The sequence below is a fragment of the Polyodon spathula genome, chromosome 53, assembly GCF_017654505.1.
Source record: "Polyodon spathula isolate WHYD16114869_AA chromosome 53, ASM1765450v1, whole genome shotgun sequence".
Classification (NCBI taxonomy): Eukaryota; Metazoa; Chordata; class Actinopteri; order Acipenseriformes; family Polyodontidae; genus Polyodon; species Polyodon spathula.
Window position 1 is genome coordinate 544,924 of NC_054586.1, and position 18,654 is coordinate 563,577.

Below are 18,654 nucleotides of genomic sequence, written 5' to 3' on the forward strand. Positions count from 1 at the left end.
TTTCGTATACTCATTTCATACCTTCATTGGAATTATTGAAGCAAGGTGAAATATGTTTCAGCCTGGACAAAAAATTAGGAACACCTGCCATAGCACTGTCAATTGGGTGTACGGGGTACAGTGGGGGGAAAAACAACAACTTTATAATACAAAAGTGCTTGAAAATCAAGAGCCTACTATTATTCCTCTTGTTTGTCAAATCAGAGGCTGTCTTGCCCATTGTGACTGAAACAGGGTTGCAGCAGGGAGATGCATATTCATTTCATATATCATATGCATATATTGCAGAGCTGCATAACAAATATATAATGTTAGGGATCGCCAAAGTGTTCCCTCCATATCCGATCTCATTGACATGAATCACAGTACGGCTTTATGAGGTTCCACGGCACCGAACAGGTTAAAATGAAAACGCAAACCAGACCACAGGTTTTTAAGCAGTTTCTTTTAAGAAGAATGTCAGCAGCAGTCATTTGCTGGCTGGATTAAGCTTCCACTTTCTCGTGGTATTCTACACTCTTTTCACATCAAGGTTTTACGTTATGATTTTAAATGCTTGTGACAGACCTTGTGACGTCAATGTATTTTACAGTTTTGCCCACTTCAAATCTATAAACATTTTTTTATATATAAACACACACACACACACACACACACACACACACACACACATATATATATTTTTTTACAAGGATGGGTGCGACATGAAATACAATTATTAAGAACAGATTCCGTTTTAGTAGAAGAAGAAAAAAAAAAACATTTTGAAACATTTACACATGATTTCGAGAGCCATGATTACAGACTTCGGGAGAGGAGACTAATCATTCAGGAATGGAAAAACATATTTTTGGCTTTGCTGGTAGGGTAATGTTTCTATTTTGGAGAGCTTGTTTTGTCAAAATCTGGTTTTGTTGCAAGTTAAACCTGACTGGGCCCTTGCAGAGTATAGTATAGTATAGTATAGTAAAGCCACTGTCCGGTACATATTTAATAAACTGTACAGACCCTCGCAATAGCCACACGATATTCATTAGTGCCTGTTAATTCCTACGACTGGTGCCATCTATAAATAAATACAAGCAGGTTTTTCTTTTTTTTTTTTTAACATTTCTGAATCGGAAAACAAATGTACAGCGTTTACACACCAAACGGCTTCAATGCTTCAGTGCAGTAGCGATTTAATTTGAAGTCTATTGAGCTGCCATTGAGGTCTGTCCTTTGTCTCGGTACAGGTTTCTCGAATAAACTGGCGCTGAAATGGTGTCTCAATGTTATCTACCTCAATGGCACAATGGTGCCCTATTGCTAAACTTGAAGGTGTCATTTATATCCTGCAATAATACTGCACAGCGTATTAGCAGAAGCATGTCTGTCTGGCCTTGTTAAAGGAAGTCATTCCTAAAGCTGCTACTGGAACTACCGGAAAAGTATCCCAATCCAATTGAGGATGTTTGGGATGAGCTTTAACAATGCAGTCGTCATCGCAGCACTCGGCCTAACTCTCTGTGCCACTTGCATGACAGTATCTGAATGGATCTCTTCGAGAGACCTTCAACTTTGTGGAGTCTGTATGCCAAGGCTGTGATCGGTTACTTGCATGTAAAACTGAGCAGGGTTGTGGAACCCCGCGATATTCTCTGATTGAGGGATAAAAGCGCTGTCTTCATTACCGATACCTTTTCCCATTATCACACATTCTCACCTGTTCTGTTTTCTAAAGGTTTTTTTTTTTTTTTTAAGCTGACTTGAAACCGTGTGCTAACCTTACTTCCTGTTCTGCACCCCTTGAAGTGGTTTCTGCAACATGCTGTGTCACAATAAAACAACAGCAGGGCTGTTCACCCAGCCAGCCTTCATCTTATCAACAACAAACCTGGAGCCTAGTGACAGGGCCTAGCGCTCTACATGAAGCCTGGGACTAGTAGTGTAGTCAAGCCTAAACTTGGCGGAATGCGAGCCGGAACTCGCAGAATAGGCTAAGCTAAGTCACATGACTCACATCTCCCTCACAACTGTCTGATTCGGTCAGTAGTTCTGTTGATGCAATGGAAAGAGCATTAGGAACTATTACAAAGCTAAAAATGCTGACGGAAACGACGACAACACTGCGTTGACTACGACTGTGGACACAAATAAAGCTCTTCCTGGAATGGCATTCAGTGAAGTGGCTAATGTAGTGACAGTGGACCGTGAAGATAAGGACCAAGTGGCGTTTTGGTAAAGTTCACCAAGGTAAACATGCACAGTAATTTAGCAGTTTTCCCATGCTTCCCTCAATCTATGCATTTACGATAGTTTACCACAGTTTGAGATCCCTCTCTGAGCTTTGCAATGCTTAACTATGCTTTATTACACTTTGTTATGCCTTTGCTATCGTAAACTTTACAAAGGTCACTGGAGCATGTTGCCATTGAAGATTGGGTGTGGTGGCAAGCCTAGTCATATCACAGAATTCAAATCTCAGTACTGTCCAATCTCTGAAGTGCCTAATGTGTCCCCCCCCCCCCCCCCCCAAAAAAAAAAAAAAAAAAAAATACTGAGAAATTTGCAATCCCAGAACAGAAATTTCAATTAGAAAGCGAAACTCGCCCTTTTAACACAAAGAAAGAAGACACGTGATTCTTAAATGAGAAGAAAAAAAAATCAATGCGTATGTATTATCAGCGTTCATGCGCGTCATTCCAGTAAGTGTTTTGGGTCTTGTTTTGTAAAAGTGAAAGCTCTACTATGAGATCAGTGTTTTGGGGTGCTCTCCCTCCAGCCTCAGAGAGAGCTCCATTCCTAGAATCGTGCCTCACCTCCATCTTAAAAGCAATGCAACCAACCCTTATAAGAGAGGTAACACTTCAGCTCAGGTATCCCCAAAGCAGCCCCATACAATTGGTGAGAGAGTTACTTCTAAAGACATAGAAAGACAGACCAGAAGAGACAGAAGGACTGTGTCTGTTATAACAAAATACAAACAGTGGCAAATCAGTAATGGTAATAGTCTAATTATTCATAATCTTATTCTGTAATTGCTAATAGCATAATTAATAACCTGTTTATAGATTGTTTGTAATCCCTTATAATATATACCTATACTAAACCGTAAAGTGTTTCCCATTGTAAACGCAAAATGAAATAAAGCACAGTGAAAGCAATCATAAAGCACGAAATGCTGTTCATAAAGAACTATAATATAACCATGGGGGGGGGGGGGTAGGGGGGACTACAACATTTCTGTGCAAAAAAACCCCCAACTTTTATAACGTTTTTGTGATTTAAAAGTATTTGCAACCTTAAAATAGGCTCTCCTTTTGATTGCAGTGAATGTCTGATGGTGTTTTTATTATTATTTTTTTTTTATCTAGCGTTAATTTGGGATATGCAACCGATTTAAAATAAATAAATAATAATGCTGCTTCCTTGATGCCTCCTGTGCTGTAGATCACGGAGTCGGAGTGCAGCCCGACGATTGCAGGACAGCGTGCGATTGGATCCCGGGAAGCAGAGAGCAGCAGCATTATTGTTATTATTATTATTATATTTCAGGTCTCAATTGATTCATCTCGTTATTTGTTCAGCCGGACGTGTTTTTAATATTTTCTGAAGGTCTTTTACGGTTGACGATTTAAGAAAATCCACTTGATTGAAATTGTAAAACACTTGACGTCCCGGAGAGAGGCGTTCCGGTTAATCAAACAATTAAACTAATTCTGTAGCTGAGCGGTCGGGTGGAAGGAAAGCCAGCGACGCATTGCGCCGCATGTGGAGCTAGTGGACTGCAGGGTTCTGATTTCAGTGGTGGACCCAGAGCACTTTTGAAATGCCCGCTGCTCTTCCGCTACGCACGGCCGCTCACTGGACCCTCTAGTACTCTCCTGGCCAATCGGCGCCACTTTTATGGTGCTGTTCGTGCTCGGCTGGCTACCCTGGGTTTCTGCACAGCTGGGTATTTGGGTCCAGGAGACACGTGGATAGTGTTTAATTAACTTTTTTGTTTGTTGTATAGTGGTTACGGGTTAAAGGTGAGGCCACTGAGCTTCAGCAGTGCTAATAAGAGGTAAGAAAATAGCTCCCCTTTAAAAAAACTGTTGAGACACGGTAAACTGCACATGCCTATTGCTTTAATAAAGCTACTAAACTACTAACCAGTTGTTATTAAAAGTCATGAAGTCTACAACCTGGAAAGAGCTGTGAAAACAGGTGCCACCTACTGGCTGAAGAGAGTATAACGTCCTGTCTCTGAATCAAGCAGAATTCTAGTACTAGTTCCTTTTGTAATAAAGTTACATTCATGTCTGCTTTCTTTTCTCATGTATTAAAATATTTCCTCACGTAGGTACTGTCAGAATTGTAAGAGCTTCAAGTATCTCTCTCTACATTTAAAAATGTAAAAAAAAAAATATGTCTTTTATTTTTTTAATCTACAAGACACTGGGAGTGTATTTTACAGCCCAAAGCCTTGATTGGATGATCAATGAATCAATTAAGGGCTTGTCTGATGCTGGTTAGGTGTGTGTTTGGAGAGAGGAAAAGAAACCTGGAAATGGAGGCCTGTTGAAATGGTTTGCTGTTTGCTGTTGTGGCTGGAGAGGAGATGCTAGTAAAGACATCTAGACCAAGGTAAGTCCTGTCAGTCATTTACTTAACTGCTGTTGATAAATGTTGGAGAAGTTTTGCTTTATTTTTTTTTTTGTGTGTGTGTAGTGTTCAAGTTAAAGATGTCTGTGTTGGTTTGGTGGTTGAGTTTGTTGATTGGAGTTTCAGAAAAGTTTCCGGAGAGGAGTATATCATGCCCTGGCAGGAACGCGATGGTCCAGACTGACCGGTTTTCTTATAACACACGAGCCAGCACTTTTTCACAGCGTGTGTGTGTGTTTTCATTTTTTTAAATTTTATTAGGCCTGCAGTTGTGTTGCTGTGCCTTAGCTTGGCTGAGCTAAGTGTGATTTTTTTTTTAAAGCAGGCAGAGCTAGGCTTTTGCAGTAGATTAGCACCATGCCCATCCGCATTCAAGGTTGTGCACTTTCAGAAAAACAGCTGTTGCCTTCACCCCTGCATATGCTTGTTTTTGGAGACTGTCAGAATAATTTAGTAATAAGTAACAAGACAGCACAGCAATTAAAGAATCGCTGGACTAACCTAATAACTAAGGGAATAGGACTGATGCACCGAGTCATTGCAGCAAGATCTTGAAAACTCTGAGGAAGCATTTGCCCCATTGTGCCCCTGCAATGGCCCCCCGTTGATCGCTAGGTCATCCACAGTTGGTGCCCTGCTTTTCGTTCCTGTTACCCTGCGAGATTTGAATTGCTGCTGACTGTAAACGCACACACGATGCAAAGTGAGCGTCGGAATGTGGCTGGAGCTGATTTATATCAAAGAAAGAAAAGCAAAGCAAAACAGAGAAATCTAAATTTAAAGAGCGTCTTTGATGTGTATCACAAAAGGCAGCCTGGCCTTGGGACTGGGGATTGGAGGCGAATTAAGTTGAACCAGAAGCCTGTGCAGTTGGATGGGACTTTGATGGCATCTTTTGAAGTGGTTTGGAGTGGATTGGAACAATCTGCATCGTCGTCAGCAGTGACACCAAATGAGTTTTAACCCGGAGACTGGCAGCGGCTGAGAGAGAGGAGGAGGGAGACAGGCTTTGGAGTGCGTTGCCAGTGTTTGTCAACTGAAAACTGACAGCCGCAAAGAGACAGAGTCACTTAGTTTTTTAACGAGACTGAATTTTTTTTTTTTCAGTTAGTCAACCCCTTTTAATATGAGCAGGGCACAAACGCTATTTTGTCAAGCGTTTGCCAGTAAGGTGGCAACACAAGCACCACAATAGCCAATGCGCCTCCATACTGTGTAGAGCAATCAGAGAAGTGCGTGGATTACAACTTATCATCCAATACTGTTTAAAAACTCAATTTTCTAAATGCTAAAAGGAACGCAGTAAATTCGGTTTGCTACAACGTTCTCGCTTCTGTCCTCTTCAGTCACTTCAGGTTTGAAAGCTGCTCGGTAACTTGCAGGTGAATGTTCTAAGAATGCGGAAACACAGACAGTTCTGAGGTTCCAATCCTACAAGATGCATTTGTCTTCCAGGTTCAGTCCATAGGGGAATAGTCTGTGAATCCACAAGTTTTCCCTTTTATTCATGGATGTAATATATGTGTGCTTGCACATAATATGGAATTACAGCTTACATTGTCATTTCTTCTATATATAGTGCAATATATAGTATTTACCATTAAAATTGTTTATTTTCGTTTTACATAGTCGACAGCAGTAGGTTCAAAAGGTACTAGTTAGTGTTCAGTTAAAGGACGCAGTTTTGAGTGTCGACAGTGGTAAGGCTCCAGTATTACAGAAATCTCAGAAGTGCTGTCGGTCTGGTTCACTGTCACACACCTTGCTCTTATCGCCGTGGTGACCTGCTCACTTATGGTAAATTTGTAAAGCAAAGATCCAAATGATAAGCTGTAAATGCCATCAAGAACCACCTTCTCTTATCAAGAATGCAGGAGAGGATGCTCGGCTACCTATAAAGACCTACCTTGAACAAAAACACAACCGCCCACCTAATCAGATCAAAAGACAGATACTTACATAAACTCAAAGGTCATCTCTCTTTTTTTTTTTTTTTCTTGATTTCTTGCCGGTAACTGCAGAAATTGCATTGACATACAGTTTACAGCATTACAGTGTGCTTCGTGCAGTCTGACCTTTTGCTTTAGTGTGTGTCTGTAAAAGTACTGGTAATCGATCATCAATAGCTTGTGTACCGACTTGTTGTGGTATTAATTTTTTTTTTATTGTTGAAAAAAAGTGTTAGAGGTGGCTATAAGAAAAAAAATGGTTCTGTAGTTAATATTTAAATAACTCTTGTGGTAGCAAAACATACCTTAACTGAATAAGGACAGGAAGCAGAATTGCTAAGTTAGCTGAAAACAAATAGACTTACTGTAGCTTTTCTTCCAGCTTGTCTTGTGTTAACTATTGGTTGTGATGAAAAACATATTTTGAGTTTAATTGTGTGTGTGTGTGTATCTCAATCATAGCTAATTGTATATACTCAATGTCTCATTATTAAGATTTCACATTTTGTATCTCAATCTCTGTCTTGTAAGTGACAAATCCTACACAATCCTTCGCAGTCATTTCTCATGTGTGATTTTATCATATCTGTAAATAAGCCTTATTTAAAGCTGTGTGATACACAGTGACTCAAACTTCACTCTGGGTACATTTCTGTTCATGTGCGATGGCTCTCGCCCTTTCCTATGTTAATGAGACGTGTTGCTGAGGAAGGTGATGTATTTGCATGTCCTTTCCTATGTTAATGAGAAGTGTTGCTGAGGAAGGTGATGTATTTGCATGTTTTGAGGAGAAAACATGCAAATACTGTGCTATTCAAGGCCCGCTTTCAACCAGGACTGTCGCAGCCTCCTGTGGATTCAAAGGCATCTGCTGATTGGCATAAGAAAAGGCTTTGGAACTGGAAACAAGCTGACCAAACGTGATTCAACTGGCAGGCAAACGCTTTGATTTGTTATAGTTCACAATCCCAAAATAATAATAATAATAGTAACCCCTTTTTTTTTCTCTACCGGCTGGTTTCACAGTGTTTCTCTATCGGCTGGTTTCACAGCTTTTCTATCGGTTGGTTTCACAGTTTGTTTGTTTTTTTAATGTCGGTTGGTTTCACTGACCCTAATGTTACTTTAGGTAAAGTACTCCAAGATGAATGCTAATCGAGGTTTGTGAAACCAGCACTTTGAGGAGCCAATGCTAATTCTTGTTTTATACCTAGCCAGAGTCCATTGTTATGTGCTGTGCCAGTACTGCTAAAGTCACGCAGTGCTTGCCTATAGGCTGTCTCATTACAATGAGGTAACAGGAACTTGTGTGTCTTTAGTATGATCTCAAAAGCACCAGCAAAGCAAACTGGACTTCAATACCAAAAACGCTGTAAAAGTGACCATTGCAATACTGAGTCAGAAACATAAAAACCCAAGAAGGATCCACAATCCACAATGGTGTCTTCACTCTTCAGCAACACATTTGAATTATGCAGGCACAACACTGAATATTTATTCAGCTAGATAAAAGCAATCCATACCCTGAGAATCCATTGTGTTTTTTAGAGCATTTTACAGCACTAGATAATGGATGGCTGCATCAAGCATTTATTTTTAGGGGTAATCCTTGCACTAACCATGGAGAGGTGTTTGCTGCAGTCTGCTACTGCTGTAAAACGTTCTAAAGAAATGACGGTGGTTGGTTCAAAGACACTGTATCGCAGTAAAATTGATTTACAAAACATGACATTATTAATAAGGGAATCAAGTTCTGTTTTTTTTTTTTTTCCTGTCTTTCTCAGACCCCCAAAAAAAGGAGGGTGTGTTTTTTTTTACCAGCTTCCCGTCAAAACACTTGAAACCACTTTCCCACCTCCCTGGTGTGGCTTTTGGTTCCTCAGAAGAAACGTCCGTAAGAGGACGTGCAATTGGTGGATACCACTGTCTTTGTCACCATCAGTAAAGGTGTTAAATATAACGTTTCAAACAGGGTATTTAAGAAAAAGAAGAAAAAAACTACTTGAACGCTACCAACCCTTCAGATATTTCATTATCCCCTGATAGGTACACGGGGGGGTTATAGTGGAGGCGGCTGTACGTATTAATCAGCTTATTTTACTATTTAGATTCCTCGCACTGTAGTGTTAACGTGGAAGAATGTAGTAAAGATTCACTCTTGTAAAACTAAATGATATGGGAGGCTTTTGAAGGTCATGTGGTCTGTTTGCAGCTTGACCACATAGGATAAGGAACCAGGAAGCAGCTGTGGTCATGCAGTGATCTACAATATCTCCAACACAGACCGTTGCTCGTCAGACCTGGGGGCTATGACAAGTGTAATTCGGAATTCACTGAACCGTGGCGCCCTCGCATAGCTGTAATTCAAGTTATTCCGTGTCCCGGACTGACTGCAGATCAATTACTCATTTGTCATTCGATCATTTGGTTTTTGACCGCTGTCGGTGACCCCTTTTCTGTTTGAAAATAGTTATATGTTATGTTTCTGTGTTTGTACCTGTGGTTGTTGCTGGGTTATTCACAATAAATTGAGTAACCATGCTAATGTTTGTTACTTTAGTGTAATTAATTACTGCAGTGTAATTGTAATTGGACAAAATTGCATTGTAATTGCAATTCCGGCAAGGGAGTCTGCTGTAATTAATTATAATTGACCCCAGCCAGGTCTGTTACTTGTGCTAATGAGATGTAATCCTTAATATTATTAATTAATAATTGGTAATTTAGCAGACGCGTCTATCCAAAACGGCTCACAGAGACTAGGGGGGTGAGCTATGCATCACAACTGCTGTTGCAGAGTCCCTTCCAATAGGACCTTGTTTTACGTCTCATCTGAAGGACAGAGCACAAGGAGGTGAAGCGACTTGCTCAGGGTCGCTCGCGCAGCGAGTCAGTGGCTGAGCTGGGGTTTGAACTGGGAACCTCCTAGATGTTTCTTTTAACATCCAGACCACCGAGCCTCCTTCATTAGCACTCCTTTCAAAGCTAGAAGACAGTGGAAGACAGCAGCTGGGAAGTAGCCACTCGGCATTCTGCTGGCAGTGGAATGTGATTTCTCTTGCTCAGGTAACGAGGGGGAGGCTCCTGGGTAAAGCTGTACCTGGAGGTACCTGAATTCCACAGGTACTGAGGGAGGCAGACTTGACGTCCGAGAGCCCAGTACTCCCACACAAGGGGTGTGTGTGGCTTTGAACCTTCACCGGAGAGACTGTCCTATACCTACTGTGTCTTTGAACTGCATGGAAAAAAACACTGGAGCTCAAACAGGGTGTGTAGCGAGACTTCGGACACACATACAGCTCTACTTAATATCCCTTATATAATATTTAATCATAATTTCTTTAAAACCACCATAAAGAAAACCCTTAGCACAGCTGCTGTTTCATATTCATGCACACAGAGTGGTGTGGAGCGTACAATACAGGTTACAGAGCACAGCAGTCTGCCTGGGTAACAATGTTTTGTACATGCACAGTATTGTGTACCTTACTGAGAAATAGATTGGTGTTGTAACAGTATTGCAGTGCAGTAATGCCAGTGCTGTCTGCGTGCTTGGTGTCTATCAACTGTTTTTTTTATATTCGTTTTTATGCTATTCCACCAGGTTACTGTTGAACTCGAGCACAGCCAATATGCTGCTTGTGATAGCAATGGTGATTGATTTGCTGTTAATGAGTTCACTTTATTTTTCTGTTAATTATGTGTGTATTGTAAATGTGACACGCTATTTCGGAGGTACCGCTATACAGCATGTATGAGATATTGCTGGAAATAAATAAATGCTTCAATATAATGCAGTTCTCTGTCCCTTGGGGAGAGTCCCAGGTGTTGGAAGACTCCAACATTACCAGGGGAAAACCAAGTGACCTGGCTAGAAAACACTGTGACTGATTTTATATTTTCCGATAAACAAGAGACACTGAGAAAGAAAGCCACCATATAAACGTCCTCGTTGCAGGCGATACTTTTTAAAATGACGAGGTGAGAAAGTGGTCGAGCGTTTTACTTTATCAGATCTAGTTGAATTCGGTGAAAAGCTGCCAGCAGACATCCGTTTGTCACAGCACCCCCCCCACCCCTTTACATCTTGGTAGAAGCCCAGGTAGTAATCCCTTAGGGTCATTCCAAAGTGAACAAAGGGGGGGGGGGGGGGGATATTCTTTTTCTTGGAATATTCTTGAAACAAGCTTTAAATGAACAAAGTGAGGTCAAAGGTCACCACAATGGGTTTCTCTTTTACATGCCATCCCCTAGCCTGGATCCCCTTTCTTCCTCGCACATGGTCTGTGCATCATCAACCACTATAAGGAGGAAACCACTCCCAGAATTTGGTTTATTTACCAGGAATCAGCCGATGGCAAATTTTTTGCAAGTAGTGTCTCTATGCATGTACTGTGTCTGCTGCTGCTTCTCTTACTCTGCTGTGCTTTACTGCGCTTTCTTCTGCAAACCATGATGGGGGGAAAAAGAGAATTTGTCTAAGTGTCGTTGTGTGTCTAGATCATGCTCCCTCCTGCAACAGTGCTGGCTGAAAAGAGTTCCATAGTGGGGGAACAGAAAACAAGCAGTTTTGCAGGAGGGAGCATGATCTGGACACACAACAACACTTGGAGAAACACCTTTCTGCTGGCGAGATAGTTGAAGTGTATTCCCGGGTAAGTTTGTGACCCATAATGTGTGAACTATCAAGACTCGACTATCAAGTGTTAGTTTTTTATTTTTAAATGTTTTTAACAGTTCAGACCACAAAGGACATGAAGAAAACCAACTCAAACACATTGCTCAAAAAAGGTGTTTGTGCGCCTTATTTTAAAAATACATTAATTTTTTTTAAGGTAGTCTACGGCTGATTTGCTCCTCAAAGGATAGTAAGACACGAATATTTGAAAATTGATGTCTAGTATGTTTGTCATGAAAATAAATTAAGCCTAAACTGGGATACTAGAGAAACAACTGTAGCTCTGATGCACTGGTAGAAATTGACCGAGCAGAACTGTCCCGATCTCCTGCATTCTAAAGGGGAAGGGCTTAACAAGTGACCTTTATTAAAGGCGTGTCTTGAAAGGATCACTATTCAGAACTAGCTTGAGAGGGGCGTGGGAATGAGTGGCAGGCGGGATGTTCAGGTTAGGATGGAGTTCTCCCTCTCTACTCTGGCTTGTTAAATAAATTAACGCTGGGCGTCCTCCTAACAGGTAAACCAGCAAACGACTGAAAGATCAGGCTGTGAGTTAGCACTCCGACGATAAGTGTGCTTTTAGCTGGGGTTCAGATCCCTGGCACCTGGTCTTTGAAACCACGTCTCTGAAACCCAAACTGGGTGTCGGGAACTAATTTCTAGCCCACAGATCCAGACTTTCTTGGATGCTTGTTCTGGTACCCCTGCAGTAGAAGAGAAAGCCAGGCTATGGAAAGCTGTAATTTTAAAAGATGCGGCTGTGCAGTGATTCTGGATAGGCATACGACTATGTAAATGGAAACAGGCGTGTCTCTGTTTTTCTAGATGGTAACCATTTGTTAGCCTAAGTTTTGATCAATGCATGCATCTCTACAGTGAGGGAGGGTGGGATAATCAATTGCTAACCTGCTAACAGGATGTGTGTTGTGAGCCTCTTATCTCGAGAGATCTGTATCATTAATTGTGTTCGACCAGATACCTTGATAAAAGTCCAGACGCTCCTTACTGAAGTGCTGGTGGTCTACGGTCTCACGTCTACAGGAAAATAAATACTTTTTAAAGCTTTCTTTCGCAGCTTGTGAAGCACGTTGCGGATTTTGAAGTGAACTGAAGTACAGATTCATAAACAGATTAGCAATTTATTTGTTTGTGGTGGAAATTTTTTTTTTTTTTTTTCCAATTGCCATTTATGATGTACAGCTTGCTGCTTGCAAGTTAGAAAAATTTTGCAATATCCCTTTTTTTTATTCATATTGTCAATCTGATGTTAGTGTGGGTCTAAATATCGCTGCTGTTTAAAATTGATATATAAATATTAGTTTATATATAATATATATATCCTTTTAAGCAGTAACGGAGATGTTGAAAAGGCATGGTTTTCTGCTTAACCAAAATTAGTATGTGGAATACATACAATACTGCACATAGGCATGCACACCTTCCTATTCACTTTGAAGCACCCCTGTAGCCTCTATATCGATGTGTAATCTCAAAGTCCAATTCGTACACCAGAGTGTAACCATTAACCTGTCCCCCACTGCAACACTGCCTCCCGTGACTTCAAGCAATAGCACACTAAGGCCAGAGTGTTGCAGGGGGACTGGTTAATGGTTACACTCTGATGTAATGTTGGTAATACAAGGTAAGATTGTTGGTTACACAAGATCATTAGTACTGGAATATATTAAACTGCTACAAAACGGAAGCCCTGTTTTATACTGAGGCGCGTGCCTTGCAGGAAAGTAAACATTTTTATACACGTTTTGAGATCTGCGCATGGAAAAACGTCATAGAATCTAGAGAGATTGATTAGAGTTTCGTCGATTTTAAATGCAGCTTTTATATTTTAAAAAGGAACTAAGCAATTTCCTGTAGTTGTAAATTTGTCTACCTCGAATCAACAGGGCCTTCACAGCTGTGCAACAGCAGTTCATCTCTTTCCTTGCCGGCACCCGCCCTGTTTTTAAAGGAGAAAATTAGCACCTTAAATGTTTGTTTCATTTTCATGCTTTAGAATACAATTGCATTTAATGGGCTCTAATGAAATAACACCTTAAATCTTATCTCTTGTGCACTCGCTGTATTAGAAGCCTCACTTGTGCCGTTTTACAGCAAACAGGTCTTCGTTTGAAACACGAAAAAATCTGATGCTTGATTTGAATGCCTTACTTTCAGGTCGCCTATTCTACCTCCTAGATCATCTCGCTCAGCATGTCGGACCCTGTTCACACTTGCAGTATAAGGTGGCCCAGGGCCATCTCAGAGCCGCCTTTTCTCAAATGAGAATGCTCCAAAAAATAAAAGGCAGCACAGGACCGGCATAGATGTAGGCCACCGTTTCGATTGGCCCAGGGCCTTCAATCTAGGACCATGGCTAGCTTTTACATTTGCATGAACGCAGTCCTTGGGATGAGATGTAAAACTCTCCTATTGTAAGTGACTCTGCAGCAGCTGTTGTGTTGCATAGTTCAGCCCCAAGTCTCTGTGTGTACAAAAGCATCTGCTAAATGACTAAACAGTAATAATCCCAGGCTAAATTAAAGTCAGTGCAGTTTGCGCTATCCTTTCTATTGAATTCCTTCAGAAGCTACAAGACGATCTCAGGGGTCCTAATTGCCCTCCGACAGCTCTAATGTCGTCTCAACACCCCACCGAACCAAAACCGCAGCTTTTAAATTGAGGGCCGGTGTGCCCCATTTTTGCGCTTGCCCTGTGACAAAGTGCCGTGCCACTGTGCTGCCAGACATATGGCACACAGCTGGTTGTGGTGCTGAGGTTTGGAAGTCAATGAAGAAAAAGATGAAATGGGCTGTAGAAAGAAAAAAAAAAAAAAAAAAAAAAAAAAAAAAAAACAGCTCTGGGGGTTTCAAATGAGGAATCCCCCCACATGGCTGTGATTCTGTCTTCATGTCTTTCATATTTTGCCTAAACCGTTTTCATGTTCATATTCATTGGCTGCATTCAGGTTTGTATGACTTCAGTCAAGTAGGCCTCAAGCCTGCCCTGGACTGGAGGGAGCACCCTTTCTCTTAGGGGGTGAGGGAGCACCCTTTCTCTTAGAGGGAGCAGTTCAGTCTCCATGCCTCAAGCCTGCCCTGGACTGGAGGGAGCACCCTTTCTCTTAGGGGGTGAGGGAGCAGTTCAGTCTCCATGCCTCAAGCCTGCCCTGGACTGGAGGGAGCACCCTTTCTCTTAGGGGGTGAGGGAGCAGTTCAGTCTCCATGCCTCAAGCCTGCCCTGGACTGGAGGGAGCACCCTTTCTCTTAGGGGGTGAGGGAGCAGTTCAGTCTCCATGCCTCAAGCCTGCCCTGGACGGAGGGAGCACCCTTTCTCTTAGGGGGTGAGGGAGCAGTTCAGTCTCCATGCCTCAAGCCTGCCCTGGACTGGAGGGAGCACCCTTTCTCTTAGGGGGTGAGGGAGCAGTTCAGTCTCCATGCCTCAAGCCTGCCCTGGACTGGAGGGAGCACCCTTTCTCTTAGGGGGTGAGGGAGCAGTTCAGTCTCCATGCCTCAAGCCTGCCCTGGACTGGAGGGAGCACCCTTTCTCTTGTGGGGGGGGGGGGTGGGGGGGGGGGGGTGGGGGGGGGGGGGGGGGGAGCAGTTCAGTCTTGATGCCATTCCTCTTTTTGGAAGTGCCACCCTTCAAAGTCTCTATTCAAGGCTTGTTTTTTGTTTTCGATTTGTTATTTTTAGTTCACACTCCTGTGGAATTTCTTAGAAGCGATTTTTATTTCTCTCCTGGGCCTCATCGCCTCCTCAAAACTCAACCAAACCTGTGCACCATCCAGCACCACATTCTCCCTGTGTTCGGCAATCTAGGGAAGGTTTTAGTACAAATTGTCTAATTAATTAAAGGCGCTCCATGTGAGGGGTGGTTTTCAAATATTTTTCCAGATGCCTCATCATTCATTCGTTGTTAACTGCAGGGGAAAGTGCTGTGCACACGTATTTCGAAGGCTGGAGCCAGAACATTACAGTTGCCAATGGCACTGTTTTGAACTTGGTGACGTTACAAACTTGTTCCATGTGTGCTAGGGCTTATGGGCTTTTGAAGATAAAACGCATCACACTGTGGTTTGTACTGTGTTCAGTTGTTTGCGCAGCAGGGTGATTGCACTATCCTAGCACCTCTGATGGCCTGGGTCCAGTGTAACTAATTCGATGGTCTTTGTTTAGCTTGCTCAAATCCACCATACACATGACTCTTGTGTTCACTGGGACTGTTTAGGCAGGGAACCTTTCACAGCAGGACTACATTTACCACAATGCATTGGGGTGGGAGTTGATAAGCCTCAACTGACCCTTGTGAACATGGAGCCATTTATTTATTTATGTATTTATTTATTTCTTTCTTAGTAGACTCCTTTACCCATGGAGGCGTAATGTATACAAAAAAATACATATCAAAAAGTACAGTACATGTACCTTGACCAAATAGCGCAATTGACACTAGCACATCATTTGCAGGTATACACGTGTCAACATGTACTATATTACAATGTGTAATGTGTGTCTTACGTTGAGAAATGAGAGACGTGTGAGATTTACTTAAGTCACGTGTGCAGCAATGAGCCTGCACCTTGCTTCACAACGCCAACGAACGACGACTCCTGCTGCAAACCTAAGGATGAATTGCTCCTGTTGCAACAAAACTCGCTTCCAAGACATTAGCAATTCGCGTTTCTTTTGCGGACAGTCGTGTAATAATGTGCAGTCCACCCTGTAAGAAAACGCGACGCTGTTCACTTACTGGAAGGAGGAATTGTTTAAAAGCACCATAATCTGCTGTGCAAGTTCCCGATTCGCTGCCATTTCGGTGTATTTTTAACTGTTTAATTGGCTCGTGTGAAATGCGCGTTCCAGGGTAGGTTATAGAGCTTCTGCATGGGGGTCGTCAGGGCGTCTAAAAACAAACAACCTTGCAACTTGCAAACAACCCAATGTAACTTCGCTAATGACCCGAAAGGCGCTATATGCATAATTGATGTTAATTGTCAATAGTAAATGAATGTGCTACAATAATATTAGTATAGAGCATTTCACTAGAAACATACAGCCCATGTTAGTCATGACGCACCTCAAGAAAATTACGTAGTTGTTTTAATAACCCTTTGGCGTTTGTCTGAGCACAAAATGAATCTATAACTGGGTTTATTGCATGTTTTTCTAGTTAGCAAAACATTTTGAACTAATGAAGGTTATATAAAGTTATATCAGTAATGTGTATAATCCATATACTGGGAATGAGATGCATTCGTATGAAGGAAATGGCAAATAAAGTATATTTTTCAGTTTAAAAAGAAAAAAAAAATTACACCAAGGCTAGTGCTCTAATACAGCGGTCCCCAAACCGACCCCCAGGACCCCCTGTGCCTGTGGTTTTTATTCCAACTAAGCCCTCAATTACTTAATTACGCACTTAATTGAATGTATAATTTGCTGAATTATACCTTTGTTGTTTTCAGCTCTTAACAGCTGCATATTTTCAAGTTAACTATAACATTTTATAAGGAACTTGAACTCTGCAACTGTTTAGGAGCTGAAATGAATTTAAAAGGTCTAATCTAAGCAAATGCTCAGTTCAATTAAGGTTCTCGTTAACTAATTGAGAGACTGAAAACCAGCAGACACACACAGGGGGTCCCCAGGACCGGGGCTGGAAACCGCTGCTCCAGAGTATGACTGTCTACAACCACGCGCGCACAATACGCAATCCTCTCCAAGTGCAATTCGGGGTCATTCGCCCATTCATCGGTATTGTATACAGTCATCATATTAAATCGGCTCTCATGCACTTCGAAACACAATGTTCTGACAAGTAGGCTTCACCGGTTTCACGATGACTTTTGAGTAGGCTAATCAAAAGCGGGAAATGCTCGTTATCTTTAATGCAGATACCACTTGCACTGCATTTTTTTGTTTGCATCTAGGACGTTTTAGTACGCCCGGACCCGTCACTCGTACATAGCGATTTACTGAAGATCGGTATAGAAATTAATAAAATAGATTCATAGATCATTCGCAGACTTTCTCTGTGAAGATATCTATTACAGAAATATACAATAGGCTAGAAACGACCTTGTACAGCCTAGTAAAATAAACTTGATAATCGCTTCTTATTCTAATATTCGACTTCCACAAAAAAGGGAATGTACTTAGTCACAAGAAAAGCTTTAAAAAATAAATAAGATTTGTATTCCCATAGCAAAAAAAAAAAGGAGTAAATACCACAGAAAGCAACTTTAGGAGGAGTTTTGTTTTTTGGGGGGTAGCGCATACACTTCCAACAAGTCCAATATAACCTTTAAAAGCAAGTCCTGCACCCGCAGCACAAGCTCCTCAACACCCGACCGAGTTGATAAGGAAACGCACACATTCTCCACTCGCTTCTACGATCTACAGACAGCGGTCTAGCGGGTTTCAATTTTTAAAATGCGAGCCTCTTACCTTGGTTTCTCTTCGGGTTCGCCTGCTTTCTTCGTTTTCCTCTGCTTTCCTCTGCCATCCTGTTGCGCTGTTGACGTCTCTGTCGATTTGGTGGATAACGGAGCGTTGTGAGTAATAGCAGCAGCGCTCCACATTGCTGTAAATCAGAATCTCCCTGCTCTCCCTTGCGCTGAAACTTAAGCAGTTCACTGCAGAAGAGGCATTAAAATGATGTCACTGGGGGGGGCCGGACTTGTCAGTAAACTAAAGTAGGTACAGTATTCTTGTGGTGGAGCAATGAACACGAGATGACAGCTCTGATTAAAAACAGAATTGTACTTTTTTAAATTTTATTTTTTTATTCCCCTCTTACGCTTTGTGTTTATCTGTTTTAGTTTGGACTTCACAGTTGAATAGGTAGGTGTGAATAAAACGTGTAAAGAACGGTTATTTTTGTCTACTGTGCTAATTATGGTAAAACTCGAGTGAAGCACCCTGTCGGTGTACTGTACTTTTGTCTCGGGTTGTGGTTTCTACTTCCAGGAAACCTATTTTTTACAACTTTTTTTTTTCATTTAGTTTAATACCTTTTCGTTTATGTGATTAATACACAAATAAAAAAAAAAATTTTGTATTATTCTATTTACTGTTCAACATAATTTCCAACAATTTTAAGTAAACAGAATTATACAATATACTGACATGGCAAGTATATAATACATTTTCTTTTTTTAAATGTATTTTTTTTTTTTCATTATTTCTCTTCTGATCTTTTTAATGAGCCTGGATAGACGGAATCCGTTTATAAAAATATACAGCTCTTTGAAAATTGCGATACACAGTTTACATTGAATCTACTGTCTAGAAACGCACAAACGTACGGCGCTGCTGTTACCAGTGCGCAAGTAAACACTTTATTTATCAGAATTATTTCATATAATACTTTTCTTAGTGTTTTTCTGACTGTTTTGTG

At 41.4% G+C, this 18,654-nt stretch overlaps 1 protein-coding gene across 1 annotated transcript in view; it reads right to left on the reverse strand.

Moving 5' to 3' along the window:
• LOC121307162 (zinc finger E-box-binding homeobox 2-like) overlaps positions 1–17,851 on the reverse strand; it is a 42,902-nt gene extending 25,051 nt beyond the window's left edge. Inside the window, exon 1 of the mRNA XM_041239297.1 lies at positions 17,703–17,851. Within this exon, the coding sequence (XP_041095231.1) occupies positions 17,703–17,760 (58 nt within the window). The 5' untranslated portion in view covers positions 17,761–17,851. The remainder of the gene's footprint in view (positions 1–17,702) is intronic.
• Between the last annotated feature and the right edge of the window lie 803 nt (positions 17,852–18,654).